A 22,369-nucleotide genomic window follows, 5' to 3' on the forward strand; every position below is an offset into this window, starting at 1 on the left:
GTGCTGGCTTGGGCTGTTTTTGAACCGGTTCATGGGATGCTAACCAACAATGACGGCGCCGTGGAGCTTCGTACAGGACCCACTTCCCATCACATGTCAACACCCTGTTCAGAAATTGCTCCTTCCTCAGACGAGACACCAAAGAAACACAGGTGTCTGCTCGCGTTGCTTTCTGGCTCCAAGTCAAATCATGTAGGACCTATCAACCCAACTTGCAGTGCTTCCCAAGTTGATGGTGGTGGTGCAGAATGGTTTCTCCACTTACACTGAAAGGTAGTACCAGTTCCTCACATGTCTGTCTTCGCCTCAATTGCTGCCCGAAGATCTTTATTTTGAACATCTGTTTGTCTTCCGGCACGTGGTGCGTCTTCGAGTGTTTCGTCACCGTCCTTAAACCGTCATACCACTGCACTCTCCGCGTAGTCACGACACCCTCACCAAAGGCCTGTCATATCTTCCGCTCCGCGGAGCAGCAATTTGAACTCGTACAGCAAACAAGCCCTTATGACGCTCTGTGAAGGCCCCATGTTCACTCAGTCCTTACGCACGTTCACGGTGCATCTGAACAGCCACAACCAAGTAGTATGTTGGATATACTCACTAGTGTTGCTCACGAGACCTGGTTTGGGGCATTCTCGTTTCGAAAATGTGTCGTGAAGGTAGTCTCGTCTGGAAAAGTGCATGTTTCTATTGAAAGAGCTCTGTCTCATCTCGTACCCTTTCATGAAAATTCTGTCTCGTCTCGTCTCGTCTCGTCCAACAACTGACCTTCACCTTATATCCATTCGCATTCAACTCACGGTGTGAGGGCCAATTGAACACAGACCTCCACAAAGAGACAGAACTTTCTTGGTCACCTTCAGATTATTATTATTATTATTGCTGGAGTAGTGATTTGACTTTCTCCGCAATAAAATACTTGCTAATTTTATATAACGTTGCAAATATCTTCTAGATAAATTAATCAAGAAAAAATAAAAGGTAATTCCCTACAGAATGATATTTCAGTGCAATTAGTTCCTTATGATTCTATCAGACAGCAACGCTGTTTTTAAATAGAAAAATCGGAATGTTAACGTGATGAAATTGTTGTTTGTTACACAGCAAAAAATATTAAAAGAAGTTCTATATACATTCCTTACTAGAAAATAATGTTGTCTTCAGAACTTTTATTCTTTTAGCCTTCAGAACTTGTCTTCAGAACTCAGTCAAATTTTATTTTGACTTTTGAACTTGATTGCCTAAATTTTAACCTTGGAAATTTGGATGTGGAGTAAAATAAAGAAGGTTAGCAGGGTAGAGAGGAAAACGAATAAGGAAATGCTGAAAAAATGCAAGAGACGAGAGCAATATTAGACGATATAAGGAAGCGAAAAATGGACGGATCACAAGTTTTGATCTTGCTAAGGGATTGCATTCTGAGGGATGTAGTAAAGGGGGTGATATCAGGAGAGCGAGAGTGTGTAAGAAGGTTGGAATTGATAGATTGTAATAAGGAGGGTGGTACTTTAAGTTGGGTTGCGAGGCAGATATTAGCGGGAAATCGCAAAAATGGAAGCTTCTTACCTAATTCACGGAAACTGGCCTGTTTATTAATGGGAGAACACTGAGGAGGAGGAGGAGGATAATTATACTACAAGTAAAAAAAGCCGAAACAATGATTTATGCATAAGAATTGGTCAGCATTTTTTTTCTGGTGGCAGTTTTGTAAAGTTCTAGCTCTCTCAAACTGGTTAGATTGTAAGTTCAAGTCACTCGGGTCGGTTGTCGGGTTAAGTCACCTCGGGTTGGTTCACTCGGGTCACTTTGGGTCGGGCCAATCGGGTCAGCTCGGGTCGGGTTGTCGGGTCGGGTCAGTCAATTTGGGTCACGGGTGGGGTGGGGTCGGTCTTCAACACATATAATTTCCACGAAAATTACAATATACCACGGTTTATACCTCATTGGACTTCCAATAAAACGTTTTCAATGATGTGTACACCATGTCACCATTTTTGTATGAGGGAATGTCTAGAGGGATTTTGTGGGAATTTGATGGAGTGTATATTCCTGTGTGTGTGTGTGTGTGTGATACCTTACAGGATACAAGATGTCGAGGAAGTGTGTAAATAAACCGGACAATTTCTGTTATGTATGTGGGGAGCTGATATTTAAATCACAACGTCGATGTTTTACTCCACTTGTGAGGAAGTGTTATCAGTTATATTTTGGTTGCTGTGTAGGAGATCAGGATAAGAACTGGGTTCCTCACTACATTTGTTGTACTTGCGTGAAACGTCTGACTGGGTGGGCAAATGGTGGACGAAACATGAACTTCGCAGTACCGATGATCTGGAGGGAACCAAAAGATCATTCTTCAGACTGCTACTTTCGTATGACACAGATAAAAGAAATAAGCAGTAAATCTAACCACACAGTACAGTACCCTAATTTGCATCAGCAATTAGGCCAGTTCCACACAGTGCAGAATTACCTGTACCGGTACCTCCTCCTCATCTTACGGTAAATGAGGATTACGTACTTGAGGCAACTATTGAAGTTCCAAATGAAGATGATGATCCTACTTATGTAGGAAGCACATCTACATTGGATTCCCATCTGATAACTCCGGGTGAACTAAATGACCTCATACTGGATTTAAAACTCTCCAATACACAGACAGAACTTCTTGATTCTAAACTTAAGGCTGGAATCTGCTCCATCGTGACACTAAAGTGTGTATTTTTCGAAACCTTCATACAGAGTTTCAAAACTACTATTCTCAATAAAATGATTTAGTGTATTGTAATAATGTCTGTGCTGTGATGGATAGACTTGGACATGCACATATAAGTACAGAGTGGAGATTGCTTATTGACTCTTTGAAAACTAGTTTTAAGGCTGTCCTTTTGCACAATAGCAACAAATTTCCTTCAGTGCCTTTGGCTTATGCAACTAATATGAAGGAAACCTATGAAAACATCGAAATAGTGTTAGAAAAAATTCAGTATGAGAAATACAAGTGGACCGTTTGCTGTGATTTACAAGTCATTTCTTTGTTAATGGGTTTGCAGCTTGGTTATACGAAATATTGTTGTTTCCTCTGCGAATGGGACAGCAGGAACAAAGCGGAACATTACATCAAGAAGGAATGGCCAACGCATGTATTAACTCCTGGACAGAAGAATGCTGTTTATTCCTCACTGGTGAGCCCTGATTATATAATTCTACCTCCTCTTCACATAAAGTTGGGGCTCTTCAAAATCTTTGTTAGGACAATGGACAAAAGTAATGCAGGATCTTGTTACCTCAAGGAAAAAATTCCTCGGGTTAGTGACGCTAGGGATTTTTGTAGACCCCCAAATAAGATGTTTGATTCGTGACCAAAAATTTGAGGATCTCTTAACTCTGGTTGAGAAAGCAGCTTGGTGTCCATTTAAATGTTTAACAGAGATTTTTTTAGGAAACAAGAAAGCCCCAAATTACCGTGAAATTGTGAGTGATTTCCGGCAATCATTCAATGAAATGGGTTGCAACATGTCCCTTAAAGTTCACTTTCTAGAGTCCCACCTGCATTTCTTTCCTGAAAAGCTTGGTGCTGTTAGTGATGAGTATGGGGAACATTTTCATCAGGACATTTCCTCCATGGAGAAGAGGTACCAGTGACAGTGTAGTTCAAAAATGCTAGCTGATTACTGTTGGACACTTAAGAGATGTTCCAGAAACCAAACACAGAAGAAAGTCGACAACTAAAACATATTAGTTGAGGTAAGTAAGTGTCCATTTATTAAGAAGATACCACTCACTTCTTTTGTATTATTTATTAAGTAGATATAAAATGGTGACACGGTGTATACATCATTGAAAATATGTTTTATTTCAAATCCAATAAGATATAAACCGTGCTCATATTGTAATTTTCGTGGAAGTTATATGTGATTTTATCTGCACTAATGAATATTGTAAAATGAACAGTACACATAGCATATTTTTTATATAAATATGTTTATTTCTCTAGATAGAATAATGCTATTCTTATGAAACTTAGAGGGCTTACTAAGTATAAATCAGGCTAACATACAATATAATTTGTGCGTTTATATACCTAAGGTACCCAAGCTACAAGTATGAAAATGGTTTTAAAAAAAGAAAAAAAGAAAAAGAACAGAAATTTGAGGGGAAATTTTCCGAAAACACCTCTGTCACGGGAAAACTGAGGGTGATGGAGAAAAACTGATTGCAGATTCGAATTCTACGTGAAAAGTTCTATTAGAATCAGACATTTTCTTCCGTGTGCCAGAGAAAAAGAATTTTTTTTCAACTAGTGTAATAGGAACCATTTTCAAACTCATCAACCGTTATCCAAACCGGTTAATGTTGATCGCAGATATTAAAAATACTCACATCCGTATATTATTTAATACAAACGAAAATTTTACCTGCACATTTCTGCACAAACGATGTATAAACGATCGCGACAATTTGTGGTTCAATCGAACACAACTGGTGGGGCTAGCACTTAGACAACTCCCCTTTTTTTTCGTTCTGTCCACGCATCTGATAGCTTAGAAAAAAATTTCGCCTGCGCATTACTGCTCAAACGATGTGCAAACAATTGAGATGATTTTCTTTTGAATGGGACGTAGGGGGTGCTACCAATTAGGTAGCCTATACTTTGTTATCGTTTTGGCGCGCCCGCAATTGTGTACAAACGAAAATTTCGCCTGCAAATTTCTGTACAAAACCGTAACAAACAAGTGCGACAGTTTGTGGTTGAATTCGACATGGTGGGAGGCCTATCAATTAGAGAGCCCATAGTTTGTTATCGTTTTGGCGGGGCCACATTTATGTGCAAACGAAAATTTCAGCTGCACATTTATGTACAAAGGCGTACAAACAAGTGCGACAGTTTGTGGTTGAATTGAACACGGTGGGAGGGCTAACATTTAGACAGCCCCCCACTTTGTTTTCGTTCTGGCGCCGCCCCTAATTGTGTACAAACGAAAATCTCGCCTGCACATTTCTTTATAACTATATTCAAACGATTGCGACAATTTGTGATTCAATTGCACATGGTGGGAGGGCTACCATTTACACAGACCCCCCCTTTGTTTTCGTTCTGAGGTCGCCCCTAATTGTGTACAAACGAAAATTTTGCCTGCATATTTCTGTACAAACGATGTACAAACGATTGCGACAATTTGTAATTGAATTGAACATGGTGATTGGGCTATCACTTAGAAAGCCCCCACTTTGTTTTCGCCCTGGCGGCGCCCCTAATTATGTACAAACGAAAATTTTGCAAGCACATTTCTGTACAAACGATGTAGAAACGATTGCGACAATTTGTGACTGAATTGGACATGGTGGGGGGCTATCACTTAAACAGCCCCCACTTTGTTTTCGTTCTGGCGGCGCCCTTAATTATGTACAAACAATAATTTAGCCTGCACATTTCTGTACAAACGATATAGAAACGATTGTGACAATTTGTGATTGAATTGGACATGGTGGGGGGCTACCACTTAGACAGCCCCCCCTTTGTTTTCGTTCTGAGCTCGCCCCTAATTGTATACAAACGAAAATTTTGCCTGCATATTTCTGTACAAACGATGTACAAACGATTGCGACAATTTGTGATTGAATTGAACATGGTAATTGGGCTATCACTTAGAAAGCCCCCCACTTTGTTTTCGCCCTGGCGGCGCCCCTAATAGTGTACAATCGAAAATGTGGCCTGCACATTTCTGTACAAACAATGTACAAACGATTGCGATACTTTGTGATTCAATTGGACATCGTGGGGGGAGGTACCACTCAGACAGCTCCCCACTTTGTTTTCGTTCTGGCGACGCCCCTAAGTTTGTTCAAACAAACATTTCGCCTGCACATTTCTGTACAAACGATGCACAAACGAATGCGACAACTTGTGATTGAATTGGACATGGTGGGGGGCTACCACTTAGACAGCCCCCATTTTTTTGTTCTGGCGGCGCCCTTAATTATGTACAAACGAAAATTTCGCGTGCACATTTCTGTACAAACGAAGTACAAACTATTGCGACAATTTGTGATTGAATAGGACATGGTCGGGGGCTACCACTTAGACAGCCCCCAATTTTTTTCGTTCTGACGGCGCCCCTAATTGCGTGCGAACATACATTTCGCCTGCACATTTCTGTACAAACGAAGTACAAACTATTGCGACAATTTGTGATTGAATAGGACATGGTCGGGGGCTACCACTTAGCCCCCATTTTTTCTGTTCTGGCGGCGCCCCTAATTGTGTACAAACGAAAATTTCGCCTGCACATTTCTGTACAAACGAGGTACACACGATTGCGACAATTTGTGATTCAACTGGACATGGTGGGAGGGGCTACCATTTGGACAGCCCCCACTTTGGTTTCGTTCTGACGGCGCCCCTGATTGTGTACAAATGAAAATTTCGCCTTCACATTTCTGTAGAAACGATGTACAAATGATTGCGACAATTTGTGCTTGAATAGGACTTGTTGGTGGGGGGCTACCATTTAGACAGCCCCCACTTTGTTTTCGTTCTGACGGCGCCCCTAATTGTGTACAAACGAAAATTTCGCCTTCACATTTCTGTAGAAACGATGTACAAATGATTGCGACAATTTGTGCTTGAATAGGGCATGTTGTTGGGGGGCTACCATTTAGACAGCCCCCACTTTGTTTTCGTTCTGACGGCGCCCTTAATTGTGTACAAACGAAAATTTCGCCTGCACATTTGTGTGCAAACGATTGAGACCATTTCCGATTGAGTCTGATAAGAGGGGGGGGCTGTCTAAATGGACGTCTCCTTTTCACCTCTACTGTAATTAAATTGTTCCTCGAGAAAATCTGTAATCAACACTGTCAGTAGCTACGTCCTCGACTAATATACCTTGACAAGTACTGCTTTATTTTCGTATATTTTTCAACAGTTAACCAATTTAAAACTATCGCAAACAAGGATATGTAGTCAACTTCTTAAATACTTCGCTCGCGGAAACCCGTTCAGCGCGTGCAACAAGCAAAAACAACATGTTTGGCGTCTCACAAATGGAAAAGGGGGAAAAAAGAGAAGGAAAAGCAGCACGGCAGTGCCTTATCGCAGTCAGAGCTGACAACATAGTTTCGGTCGTCACTAACGCGAATAGACCTACTAGCGGTGTACAAGAGTTATACAGTTACAATATACGTCGTGCCACAGTAGCGCTACAGGCGGAATGTGCACGAACTACAAATGAATATGTTCCCTTACAAGCATCAGTCACTGTTGCACCCTCTTTACATTCTACACATCCTTTTTTCTCCCCCTTTTTGACCTTGACAAGCAGAAGTACCAGGCTTTCCGAGTTCACAACCATAAACTGTTTGTGTACAGAGTACGTTTTCAGTTCTTCGAATGACTGTGCGCGCGAAGAACAAGGGTGATGATCGGGCTACCGTATACGGAAGTCAGTAACACCCGGTTGCAATAATAAATGTAAAATACAAATATAGAGCCTTGACAATGCCGTGAGGATGAATATATATATATATATATATATATATATATATATATATATATATATATATATATATATATATATATATATATATTTATTTATTTATTTATTTATTTATTTATTTAAGGTGATATGTAGTAACCAGCCCTTCAGGCTTTTCGTAAGGTCCTATTTGAACAAGATAACGTCAAAGTTATTGTTGGATCTACTCAATTTTGATATTTAATCATATAAATTTGCTATTAAATCACATGGATATAGTTTTTCTTTTCCTCAATCAGAATTCACTGTGTTTTTAGATTTATAGATATATTTATGTATACTAATCAATTCACTTTACAGTCTCTACAAGAGAACGGATTTTATCGTATTTGCGATAGTTTATGGGGATTGGTCAACCCAGTTAGAATATATATATTCCTTTTGATAGACCCATACCTGCCTTTATTATTAATTATAAAATATGGAGGGAGTTTTAAACACTCCCTTTCCCAGGAACGATACCGAAGTCTGAACTTATATCGGGTAGTAGGTACGTTACAGTATACAATAAGTGGCACTTCCTTGTCTACCCCAAATACTATCAAAGATCTAGGAGTTATATTTGATAGCAAATTAACCTTTACCCAACACATTGACGCGATAACGAGTAGTGCATATAGAAACCTAGGTTTAATTTATAGGATAGGACAGGATTTCTGCAAACAATTAACATTTATAAGGTTATATTTTTCATATGTGAGGTCAAAATTAGAATATTGTTGTACTGTTTGGACACCAAATGTCACTAAATACACTGATGCAATAGAAAATATACAATTTAAATTCTTAAAAATGCTTACATACAAGAAAACCGGTTTCTATCCAAAGTATGTCTCCTATGAAGACTTAGTAAGGCATTTTAATTTTCAAACATTAGAAAAAAGGAGATGTGTTTTTGATTTGTTGTTCTTACATAAATTATTAAATGGTAAAATTGATTGTCCAGAATTAGTTTCAGAAGTACTATTACGTGTCCCAACAGGTAAGACGAGGACAGCAAACTCTAGGACATTCTATTGTAGAAAAGCAAGAACAAAAATATTACACAAGTCTCCTCTGTGGAGAATATGTGCTTCATATAATGAAATGATTAGATTTCATGTAATAGATGTGTTTAGTATGTCAGAGAACAAATTCAAAAGAATTATCATGCAATAACTTATGTATAATTAGATAACGTATATTTGTCTATGTTTAATAGTGTATTTTAAATAATTCTGTATACGACACTATAACTGGGCATTAAGCCTGTTGTGTTGTCTTTATGAAATAAATAAATAAATAAATATCTGCCTATTGAAGAAAACAAAATTAGAATATTCGCTTTTGTGGAGGGTACGGAGTATAAATAAACAATGTTTCTCTGTGATATTCACTAAAAAGTTATCAAATTGACTCCACTAAAAAACTAAGCAGAAACGAGCGTTAGCTGTCCAATGCTGAAAACAGAATACAAAAATCTCCTTGTTTCATGCTGAAGAGAATGAACTATAAACCATGTCTTTCTAATGAACAGTGTTGATGGAATTGCTATTTCACTGCTAGTCTACGATTTTCTTTGTACTTTCGGGATTTATGGGCCCCAGGGATTTATTCCGTTGTTCATGACACCTAATTGTTAGTGCATGAACATATCTTTGTTATGTCATCGAATGGACTAGGTTTGATGGAGAAGTCCGGTTGACAGATTCATGTCATTTCCTTATTAGTATCATTCTTTAAACAACAGTGTTTCGATCTTTTTCTTTGTGAGCAAAGAGACGTAGTTTATTGTTAATCTTTCTTTCTGTATGTTTCAACTCAATACGTACAAAAATCTATGAGACAAGTGCAATATCAATGACTTAAGAGCTCCCTATATTAATTGCACACTCCACCTTGGCAGTTAGTAATCAAATTTGAAGACAATTTTCTCCTAACACAGGGGGTCCAAAAACTATTTTTAAAAGGTACAAAATGCTGAAGGACAACATTAATTACTTAATTATTATTTACGACGTATTAACTACTTAGACGTTCTACATACCTAGGTACAGACTACGCACTTCAACTTGAAGATTAGGTTCGTACAATTTTCTCAAAATACATGGTATACAAAATTACTTTAGAAGTTAACAAAACTTGTACAGGACATCTACAATAATAACAACCACTTAGATATTCGACACTTACTCCACACTCCGTCTTAATGTTTGACTGGGCAATTCTGACAATTTTCTCGAAATACAGGTGTGAACAACTTTTTTTAAAAGTTGTACAAAAATGTACAAAATTCATTGAACAATTTTAGCTAATTACATCTAGGATCTACTGGTTACAAATTCAAATATCAAATTGGAACTCGTAAGAACGTAAAATCTAACTATTTACACCTTGGATCTACTGAATACACACTCAAAGTCAACTTAGTAGATGTAATTTTGAACGCCAGTTTCTCAAAGAATGGGGGATCTTGCAAATGTTTTAAAAAGACTTACAAAATTGTTCAAAATTATAAGCAGATTTGTGCAGAAATGTAAATTGAAGAACATAAATTAAGCTCTAGTTAATGAAACAAAAATTGTGTTTTATTGTTATTTATATTTTGCTTCTGAGATATATGTGTGTGATTAAATTTAACATTCCATTTAGAAATAGCACATTTTCTGGGGATGGGCTTATCCAGCAGCTGAACACATATAACCTATATATAAATCCACTCGTCTTGGTGAAAGGAAACGATAAACACCAAAGGTGGTCACAACAAGTCTCCTACTTCCAGTAACTAAAATCATTCACCATCAATGGGAAATGCATAAAGTGCTGTGTAACGGAAGAGTGTGATCGGAAATAGTAAATTGGTCATCATTGATTTAAAGGTTGTATGTGTTCAATAGCTGAAAATGCCCTATCCTTGGAAACTGTATACTGGAAGTACCGTATAGTGGAAGTGATCACTTCACTTACGATAGTTTTCGTTTGTCACGAGTTGATTCATATAAGTTTGCATGTGTGCAGTTGCTGGATATAGCCAACCCCAAAGAGTAATTTGGGACCGTGAAATGGAAGTTACGAATTTCGGTACTGAGCGCTTTCATTCGTCCAAACGAATTTATAGGTTACATATGTACTGTCGCTGGATGTAGCCTACCTCTGGAAACTGCATTTTTCCCGTTATTATTATAATTATCATTGACCTTGATACAACTACTGTAACGAAATGTGTAAAACTTGCCAAAATTATTACAAATTCATTGCTTGTATTCATTAACCTCTATTTGAACTAAAATATACTGTAAACCTTCGAAACGTCATACTTACATAATACTTTTTTAATCTAGCCAAGCAGGTGCTGAAATCATACTGTTGATATCCTATGCTCATAAAAAGAGTAGTTCCTGTAACAATAAGTGTTGTCGTAAGGAAGTAACCCGCAATGTCTAAAAAAATGTTGATCCATTTCTCGTAAATGGTTATTGGATAAACATCACCAATTCTATTGGCAAAGAAAACAAACTGTCAGTTTTTTTTTTCAAATCAGGTTACTCTATTTGAAAGATATTATAAGCCTGTACCTTCCAATTCATGGAAATAAAATCTTAATGTTAAACTGCAATTTTCTCACTCCCTGCATGATGCTAATTCAACATTCCCACTAATAATTGTCACCATTGACGCTATCGCTTGCCTGTATAACGAAATGCTTGCATAATTGTATAGGTGTTGGATGGAAGAGTATGGAGTTTGAGATAATTGATGGACAAACTCCAAAAGAAGGTTAAATGTAAACAATTAGGGCTTTTAATTAAGAATAATTTTAACATATGGCATACACCAGGCTGAAGTTTCGACATAAATATTTATTATACGTAAAAACGAAATACGCCTGTCGAATGTGGTTGATATTGACAACAGTAGCAGTTGATGGCACTGAAATTAGATAAAGATATTGCAATGTATTCACGGGTTGATGTAAGTGTATACCGTTTAACTGATTGTAAATTTATTTTCTCATAAATTGTGAAATAGAATAAAGGCTCCACTAATGGTACAAACATGCTCGATCCTAAAATTTCAGTAGTATCTTAAAACGTTTTAAAATAATGAAAACTACTTTAAACATAGGTTAAATCGTGCTTAACTAAAAGCTCTAATTGTTTATATTCAATAAATATTTTATTTATTTACTCAGTTTGTGCACCAAGAGCTCCGAACTTCATATCATACTTCATTATACAGGCAAGTGATAGCCTAGGATATTTATTATCGTGATTGTTTATTTTTAAGATTAGCGTGATACACAGATAGAAATCTTTGCCGTTGATTACTTTACATTAAAATATACTATGCTTAAGCGTTGTATTATGTACATTAAGATATACTATGCTTAAGTTGTCTTAATGTACATTAAAAGATACTATGCTTCAGTTGTATTAGTGTACATTAAAATATACTATACTTAGGTTGTATTAAAGTACAAAGACCTTACGAAAGAGCATAGTTTAATCCTTCGATGCTACAGAAGGGTTGACCTGTTTATTTGCAACGTGTAATGCACACAATTTTATAAGCCAATAATGTAACTACATTCGGTTTGTTAACATTAACAACTTCCAGAAAGCACGAATTTTAACGATTTCGAATATTTCCATGGCAATCAAATTAACACAAAACCGCATAACTTTGGTCGCAATTTGGTACTTTACATATTTAACTCCATTCCAGTCTCCTCAAGAATCGAATCTAGGAACTGCTTTACACCAAGTGCTAGTTCTATACTTTTTTCAAACGGAGCCAAGAGAGAATATAGGAGACAAATTACGGCCAAGCAACCAGTTTATGAGTTAACCTACACATTTGGGGAAGAAATGGTGGATCACAGTTATACGATTTACTTACGGTATTGTAAATGGTGTTCGAATTTCAATGTTAATTTTAATTATACTGCTTTTTTTTGTAAGAGAAGCAGCAAGAAGATTAAAAGATTTGGGAAGTCAAAATACATCGCTAAACGCTTGAATAACGTAAATCCGTTCTGAAACAGTATTAAACATATAGGGAAAGCTGTGCAGAAGTTGGTCGTAAATTCCGTGCCTGCTATAGAAGACCATGACTGTGACTGTGAAACATGCAAATCAAGAGATTTTGTCAAGTTTAAAGAAATTGGATCAATGAGGAACGAAATTAGTCATGTACAATGCTGTTGGTAATTCTTATTCTATTCCATTCTATTCGATGCTGCGTTCTCTAGTTTTAAGATTGGAAGGATTAGAACTTCATGCCATAGAAGGGCAAAAAATATAATACGATTGAATAACTGCAATAATCCAAACTAAGTAACACAAGAGGTATTGTGAGACACATCGTAAGATATATGATCATTTCTTGGAACAATATCTCACGATTTACAGAAGGCACAGTAGAATTCGAATGTTCGGTAGTTGTCATCCGCCGAATTAGTGCTATGGAAATTTACGTAGTTTCTCTCGAAAGAAAACGAAAGCGATTAAACTCGACCGAATAAGTGTGCAGAGTCAGAGATAGACGAAACATATGGGCTCAAAATATTAGCTAAGTCTATTGGGCTAGTCTGCAGAACCCGGTTTACTGATAAAACACGCATATTAACAGAAATAGTGGCCATTTAAGGAGCAAACTAGGAGCCAAACAGTAGTCATACGGATTGGGCTACTGAGACATGTTACGTAATTTTCCAAGTTTGGTGCTTCGAAGGTTATAGCTGATATCTAAACAGGCGCTACTAATGCGAAATAGTTCAAGGTTCTTGCCAATTAAATTCCTATTAAAAGTGGAAAGATCATGCTGGCAAGTCAGAATAGTCTCACAGATTTCTGCAGATATCCATGCCACTGTCTATTATGGGCCATCGGCTCCGCATTCGCATTCTGGTAGTAACCTACGAGTTGTGTCGATCACAATCACCTCAAATAGGTCTAGAGTAGCACGTATGGGTAAATCTTCAGGAGGACAGGACTCACTGTGTTCTCAAAAAGTTAGTTTAGTAGCACATTTCGAATTGAAGTGACGAATATGAATGAATTAATTATAGTGAGACTATCTGTAATCATTAGAAAATCATCATTACCAGTTAGATCTGGATGCACTTGAAAGGAACAATAAACACGAAGAGGACAAATTCATGTTTAGATGCCAGATTCAACAGGAAAGTGAGTAGGACTGCCGTGGAAAATTTGAAGGCTGGGCCAACGTACCCCTACCAAAATTTAGAGGCGGTTGTCCTAAGTGACCTCATACCACCAAAATCATGTCACCTTATATCCCACAACCAGCCCTCGTGCCCTATTCGCTCCCACGTACTAATATATTCTACAATATTAATAGAATTTAACGAGAAACAATCCAAATTTACGACTTATATCAATCATTAGGTCTTATTGATCTCAACTTAGTGACACACGGACATGTAAATCCTTTGAAGAAAATTCTCTTCCGTAAACCTAAAAATTGATACTGCATGAAAACCATGCTTCCCTATTGAGGTGAAACTGACATTGAAGTATACCTTGATTAACCCTTTTAGGATATCTACTTTTTGAGGTAAATTTTACACTTTCACTCAAACAGCTAGTGCTTCCTTCTATTTATTGTAGTATCATGGTTGATACGTCGTTTTTTTTTAGGATAGAGCATATTTTCCAAAGGTACCACTCGCTTGTCCTATTATTAAAAAAACGGGAAAATCGAAAAAACGGGAGATTTTTCGAAAAAGAAATCGAAATTTTTGCGCCTCTCTGGCCCGAGCCTGGGTTCACATAGGGATCTGATTTTAAAAAATTACGTTGTAATGTTCACAATATGTGTGCAAAATTTCAATTTGGTATATTGAAAAATAAGGCGTGGAAAAGTATTGAAATTTGCCTTAAGAAAAAACAAAACTCTCACCCCTCCACCCGCACTTGACGCCGCCAAGTTGAACATCCGATTCAAAAACGCATCTAGGGTATTCTTAGGTCTATTCTTGATTTGATCAATAAAAAACCTGCGTAAATACCTGTTATAGAAACTAAATAAGTGGTCAAAGACGATACTACACCATGGTATAAACTTCATTATGACACTAGTAAGATGATAGTACATAATACAGTTCATGAGATATAGTATAATGTTATCATCAACTGTTAAATTTAAATTCTACGTAACATAAAATATTGTTCAAATGAAATAATATATCAGTCGATCGATCAGAACGATCTGAACAAATTAACATAAATAAAGGTAAAATTTTGATGCTTAATTTTCGAGGAACCTGGAAAGGACAAACGTTTGTGGTACTAAAAGTCATGTCATTCATAGAAGTAATAAGTGATAGTTTCTATTTTGCTGGAAGAAATTGTTATGTATTTAAGTACTGCTTATGTAGTAAAATGCACTATTAATGGGCAGATTGTATCCACTGTTGACTGTTTGTTTGTTTGTTTTTACAAAAATGGCACACGTAAAACTTTATGATCAAAATACTTAAAAGTGAATGTTTCGCTCATACATTAGCATTAATGTCTCAAATCAACCCATTAGTTCTTGAAAAACCAGGGTTGAATAAAATAATTTAAAGAATCAATATGGCTTCCTATTTCAAGATGGCGAAGAAACAAGTGGGTACGTCTCCGTCAGACCGATATATGCGTAATATACATTCACTATACTAAGTTTAGATTCAATGAGGCAATTTTTACAATTCGTTTATGTTCACGACTGTTCTTTTCGCTCTTGAAATAGTAACGTTAAAACAGAACTTGCATAGTTTCTTCCGCTGAGCCAGTGCACAAAATTCTCCGTTTGTATTATTTGTCATCAATTTGTTTTTTTCTACTAACTGCTAAATATTAGAAGAATATTAACAAGATATGATATTTGTCCCATAAAATCAATGTAGGGGAAACTTGCTATAATCGCACTACTCTCGAAATCGCACCCTCAGCCGTATTACAAAATCGGCGGCTGATATGAACTATCTATTCAGCGCAAGGCAAAGCTAAGCCTACTCCCAGAATCCTTCAGAAAGAAGGAGTGCGCAAATGGGAAACGGTACATGATATCAAGAATGAAAAATTTTGCACTATTGGAATAGAAGATTTTGACGTTCGTCGTAAGCAAATTACAAGGTATATTTTGTTTTGCCAGCTTCGCAGTGCTATTTAAAGTTGCTGAGTATTATGAATTACAGTAGTATATGATACATGCGTGGTTAGCCTACAAAGAAATACAAAAGTATAAATTCAAAAAATAGCGTGTTGCCCAAAATCGCACCATCAGAGGGTTGCTGAAATCACACGCAATTATTTACATTATGCTTTTATTTTTGTCTCGTTTTAGTACTAAGTTGATATCAGAATGGCAAAACGACAGTATGGAAAATGGAGTGCCTAGGGTATGAATCGAGCTCTCAAACACTTCGTAGATAAGACATCAGGTTTGAATGAAGTGTGTAGAAAATATGAAATATCAAAAAAAGTGTTTAATAAGACATTTTCAAGGTGAAGTTCAGGGGGGCGGTACACGTTGTACCTAGACAGATGCAGTAAATGGAAGAAACACAGCTATTCCTTACGAGGCTAAAAATGAATTGTTGGACATAAAATTGGAGTTTGAAGAGATGATGTTCGCCGATTAGCATACAAAATTTTGGAAGCGGATCCTTATCTGCGTAATCCTTTCAATAAAGAAAATAAAATAGTAGACAGAAACGTTATTATGGTTTCATGAATCATCATACCGTATTAACACAACCAGAAAACATTTCTATTGCTAGGTATACCTCTGGTCACAATAGTACGATAATACTCTCCAGTTACGATGAATATATAACTAAATATTATAATAAACGGATATTCTCTAGGAAATTATTTTAACTCATATATTAGTCAATCGAACTCTTCGTAATCAGATAATCTTACTCAGTGTAGATTCTAGATATTCATAAATATACTCACATATTTCATACTTTGTGAATTTCTTTTTTTTTCTATTATGTTTGCAGATAAATTCCTTGTTCGTTTAATTTGCGTACGATTTTCGCTACCAGTGGTGCGATTTTGCGTACCCTACTCCCAAATGGGACCGTTTACAGACTTTCAGAAAAGTAACTAAACGAGCCACTTTCCTTTCATCTATATGCCTCACATGTGTTTCACTAATGCAGAGATATTACTCTTCCTGTTACTGTTGTTACATTGTATTGTAATGCATAATTATAATATACATTAATTGTTAAAAAAACATGAATTGATTCAATACATTAATTGATTGAATATATATTTAAATTTTCTATTTCCAGTAACCACTATAGGAATGAAACAATTTAAGTATAATTTCCTAATTTCCTCTGAGCTTAATTTCTATGAAATACAAACAAAATTACCTCTTCTCCAATACAAGCGATTTATCGTATTGATTAAAGAATGTGGGAGCTAAATTACGCACTTCTGCTAGAATGAATATTTATAAAATGAAATTAGATACCTCGTGACTATTTTAACTCACGTGCCTACAGTGCGAAGGGTCGAGTTCGATTCCCGGTGGATGTTCATTTGCCCGCATTCTACATTAACCTGTAAGTCCACGTCTCATATCGCCTCGCTCCTGAAAGGAAAACTAAATTCTAATTTAACCCATCTATAAAATGAAGTGCATCGATACAAACAGTAATTTACAAGGGGATTCTTTCGATACTAGACACAAGAAAGTGCAAACATCTCAAAAACTATTCATTAGAGTTTGTTCAGGCATGTATATTAACTTACGTAGCTAAATGAGAAGTATGTCGATATTAGAGAAGATGCTGGAAATGCTCTTCACGACTACCTAAGCAGAGCTGAACGAGTCATATCACATTTGCGAAAGCCACCTACAAGACATCCTTACTAATTACTGTTGTCTTTCTACAGCCATATTTTCTCCAAAATATGACCTCACACTGTTCAAAGTACTTTGCCACGCAGTAAGTTTAGAGGATAAATATCCACTAGTTTGTTGTGCACGCTATTCTCCTCTACTACCGCGCAATACGATACAATGAGAGGGCAGTGCAGGGATGAGAATGCACAATGGGCACCAGGCACCAGTAGTTTTTCCTAGTATACCAAGCTGTTCCCCTCTTTTTCCAATGTATCCTGTTTCTTCGAAGCAAATATAATAATTATACATTTTAACTTTATGAATTATTTGCATTTTCATGAATCTAGTTCAAAAAGAATCACAACAATACTTTTTGCACTGGGAACCGAGCTCTGGTTGACCCCATTCAGTATGCTTTTGAAAGTAAAAATCACCACAGTTGAGTCTTGCGAAATCAGTCTGATGCACTCCGAGTGGAACTGTGTTTGGTCCAAAAAAACTTACGTGCTAATCCGTAACGGAAATCTTGCAGCAATGTCATGTCAAATTTTCTCTGAATTAGATATTCGATTTGCTACTGATCTGGTAGTTTCACTTGGCGGGAGCTTTTCATTATACGGTTAAACTCAATCCAAATTGTTACATCCGAAAGCAATAAATATTTCTCTAAATTTTATGTGAAAATAAATTTCATTATACCACGTAACGTTCTTTGTGTTTTTCGGCTAACAACACATTTATAGATATTTTGTTATTCGTAATAACAACCGTCTCAAAATCCTGAATTGTTAAACTCTTCGCCAAATTTCAAAGAATATTGATAATAAATTGCTAGTTATATTAATAAAATCCAATACTGTACATACTGCAACGATCATACCCTTTGAGTTTCAAAGTATCATTCTGGGAATCGAATCCACACTCACAGATATAAAGCGAAAATTTAAATTTCTTTTCTCCCTGGCGAAAGGTCTTTTTCATAATCATCCTGAGTCGTACTAGGCTAATGCGATCCGAATAGAGTCATGTTATCCAGTGCAACAAGACCTCTAGTATTACTATAAATTTACATGCATAATTTCGTAATAAAATGTGTACTCACCCACATGTTGAAACAAGTTGCATTACAAAATAGAAGGAAATCGCATACCATTTCTTCCAATCTGCATTAACCGGAATACTTAATGATGTTACAGATTTTCTCCAATCTTCCACGCTGTTGTCCTGTTTGTATATAATACATCAAAAATAAATATGAAATGAAAGCCATAAACAAAGGCATGTGATCTGTAGATTGCTACTTTTATTATATGATGTCTAACATTAAGATTTCCTTCCTAAAGTCTATTAATTTTAGGAACGCCAAGATCAGATCAAATCTAATTGATATATATGTTCAGGTACTTGTTCATATTAACTTATTAGTCATACTCAAAATATCAATGCACCTAATCAGTAGTCATCAGAAATATAAGGTTTGAAAGATCTAGCTATAGCTATACCATTATAATAATCATTTTCCTTTATTAATGTCCCACGCTTATGCACAGAGACTGAGAAAGAGGAATGAAAAATGGTTGAATGATGATAGTGGGGAGAATCATATTTATAATAATTACTTATATTAATGATGAAGTACGAACATATAAATATTAAGAGACCTAATAACTTCGAAATTAGAATACTGCTAACTTTACAGTATTCATGTGAGTGGAACAACAGCACCCTAGACAATATTATTTTGCATGAGGTACCGTAATCACGAGTCACCTATTAGCTTTCCGTTTGCAGCCATTTAGAAACGGAAAAATAAATGCCGATTTTTGAAATGGCTGAAAATCGAAAGCAGATAAGTAAGTCATGATAACGATATCTTACGTAAAATAATATTCTCCATCGAGCTCTTGTTCCATTTTTGTATTATCTTTTATCTGTTTTAAGATATCACATAATTATTGTACAATTAGCGGTATTTTAATTTTGCCTGATAGGGCCTCTTAATGATGGAAAGCAGAAGTGAGCGAATTGTTTTACTAATTAAATATTTTATCGTCTTATCCCGCACAAATTTCAATACAAACTCGGATTATAAATTCTTACTTTTGAAAATAATATATTATTAAGCAATAGTAATCCGGGAATTGTTTTATAATAGAAAGTCTGAGAATCATTTACTTCAATACAATCGACTGACTTGAACTTCAAATGAATAATTCTTACGTAGATTATACTAGAAAAAAGTTCTGTTAAAGTTATTTTTGAAGGTTTGAAGGGGAAATATATTAATTTTCACTAACTAACTAACTACCTCTAGGGCGTATGAAACCCGGAGGTTCAATGCCGCGTTCACGAAAGCTCTCTACTGACCTCTATCTTCAGCCAACTAGATCCAGTTTCTACCTTTTATTCCTATTTCTGTGAGCTCCATCTTAATATTGTCCTCCCATCGGCGCCTAGGTCCTCTTAATAGGAGTTTTCCGGTATGTCTTTCATTTAAGACTTTGAAGGCGTTTCTACTTTCTTCCATCCTAGCTATTTGACCTTTCCATCTTAGCCTCCTATATTTGATGGTCCTGACAATGTTTGGTAAACCGTATAAATTATGTAGTTCCTCATTATGAAGTTTTCGCCATTGCCTATTCCCGTTTCTGCTTGGACCGAATATTTGTTTCAAGATCTTGTTCTTAAATACTTTCAGTCCATGTTCTTCCCTCAGAGTAAATTAATTTTCACTAAAATCGGATAAATTTCCAAGAACAGATAGACAGATGACCGCATAAAGACACACAAATGTCAGTTGAGATCGAGTTGGAAACAAGGGCAGAGATATTATTAACTTTAAGGAGCAGAGGAAGATAATATTTTTTGAAAGGCGAGTGATAAGGGCGGCAAATTTTTCTTGTGTGAAGCAAAGAAAATTTAGAGAATAGGAATGAGTCATCGGAAGAAAATATTCTGAGGACAGAGCAAGAAAACATGTAGAGAACCAGGGCAAGTGATAGAGTAGGAACATATTTGAATTCCAAGGTCTAGGACATTAATACATTTTGAGAAGGAGAGCCAGGGTTATTTTTTGATTACGATAGACGTTGAGGGTGACAATATTTTTTGAGGGCAACACAGAGTCATAACCAAACTTGAAGTTTTTGCAGGCAAGCAGCATTCCATCTCGGGCTCTAAATTCGAGATTTTTTTTTTACAAAATACTTTGATGTTTTATCAGCGTAGAAAACAACTACAAATTATATTCCAATACAACTATTATTAGACTTAGAAAAAAATATAGAATCATTGCAATACAATGTTAAAATAAGCGAACCATGGTTTATAGACCACAGAAAACTCATTTTTATTCCCTTTTGTAAACAAATCTATGACACTTATTTTAACTTTATTCATTTATTTTAAGATAATCTAGGAAGAAAAATGATCAGATAGAAATTACGTATTTATACATCTAAAATATCGGACAAATACGCATGCATATCTCCGAAAATAATGTACTTCACAAACGACTATACAAGGGCGAGTGAAGATTACAGGAAAAAAAATAATCTTTTAGTTTAAAGTTAGGCTTCTTGGAGACAGATGATTAAAACAACTGAATGACACTGAAAGATTTAGTGGAAGGAGAATGTGGAAGTAAACGAGAGTACCTCAAGAAAACCTACGGAAACGATGTTATCCACCGCAAAATGGGAGGACAAAGTAGAAACGCCTTCAAAGTCTTAAATGAAAGACATACCGGAAAACTCCTATTAAGAGGACCTAGGCGCCGATGGGAGGACAATATTAAGATGGAGCTCACAGAAATAGGAATAAAAGGTAGAAACTGGATCTAGTTGGCTGAAGATAGAGGTCAGTAGAGAGCTTTCGTGAACGCGGCATTGAACCTCCGGGTTTCATACGCCCTAGAGGTAGTTAGTTAGTTAGTGAAAATTAATATATTTCCCCTTCAAACCTTCAAAAATAACTTTAACAGAACTTTTTTTCTAGTATAATCTACGTAAGAATTATTCATTTGAAGTTCAAGTCCGTCGATTGTATTGAAGTAAATGATTCTCAGACTTTCTATTATAAAACAATTCCCGGATTATTATTGCTTAATAATATATTATTTTCAAAAGTAAGAATTTATAATCCGAGTTTGTATTGAAATTTGTGCGGGATAAGACGATAAAATATTTAATTAGTAAAACAATTCGCTCACTTCTGCTTTCCATCATAAGAGGCCCTATCAGGCAAAATTAAAACACCGCTAATTGTACAATAATTATGTGATATCTTGAAACAGATAAAAGATAATACAAAAATGGAACAAGAGCTCGATGAAGAATATTATTTTACTTAAGATATCGTTATCATGACTTACTTATCTGCTTTCGATTTTCAGCCATTTCAAAAATCGGCATTTATTTTTCCGTTTCTAAATGGCTGCAAACGGAAAGCTAATAGGTGACTCGTGATTACGGTACCTCATGCAAAATAATATTGTCTAGGGTGCTGTTGTTCCACTCACATGAATACTGTAAAGTTAGCAGTATTCTAATTTCGAAGTTATTAGGATCGAATCAAAGGTAAATAATCTACCACTGAAAAAACGGTGTCCGTTGAGGGTTGTAAGAAATGCCCATCTATTTGGCAAACACCTCCCTGCCAGCACCATCTGCTTTTAAGGAATTTGCTTAACCAAAACCCCTTCAGCCCGTGTGTCTGTCCGTCCGCAAGACAAAACGCCTCAAGAACTATTTAATAGATCACAATGAAATTTGGTCATGAAGTATAAAATAAGAAGTTACGGAATCGAGTTCGTTTGATGGAGGTTATGTTGAAATTGGAAGTGTTACACATCAACCACTTTTCTTTTATTTATATATTGTTTTGTTTTTACATCGATTGGTATGGTGAACAATCGATCATAGATAGCGAGAAGCGGTTTCCTGCAATCGATTAACCGTGACAAGAATCCATCTAAT

At 36.1% G+C, this 22,369-nt stretch overlaps 1 protein-coding gene across 3 annotated transcripts in view; it reads right to left on the bottom strand.

The window, feature by feature from the left end:
* The window catches only part of LOC145673400 (uncharacterized), a 537,699-nt gene that overhangs the window by 472,068 nt on the left and 43,262 nt on the right, over positions 1–22,369 (bottom strand). For all 3 annotated transcript variants that reach the window (XM_081743063.1, XM_081743061.1, XM_081743062.1), the window contains exons 3-4: positions 18,496–18,617; positions 10,839–11,013 (exon numbers count right to left, since the gene is read on the bottom strand). In XM_081743063.1, coding sequence (XP_081599189.1) covers positions 10,839–11,013; positions 18,496–18,617 — 297 coding nt within the window. The remainder of the gene's footprint in view (positions 1–10,838; positions 11,014–18,495; positions 18,618–22,369) is intronic.

This window comes from Thermobia domestica, chromosome 16 (assembly GCF_964235325.1).
Source record: "Thermobia domestica chromosome 16, izTheDome1.hap1.1, whole genome shotgun sequence".
NCBI classification, from domain to species: Eukaryota; Metazoa; Arthropoda; class Insecta; order Zygentoma; family Lepismatidae; genus Thermobia; species Thermobia domestica.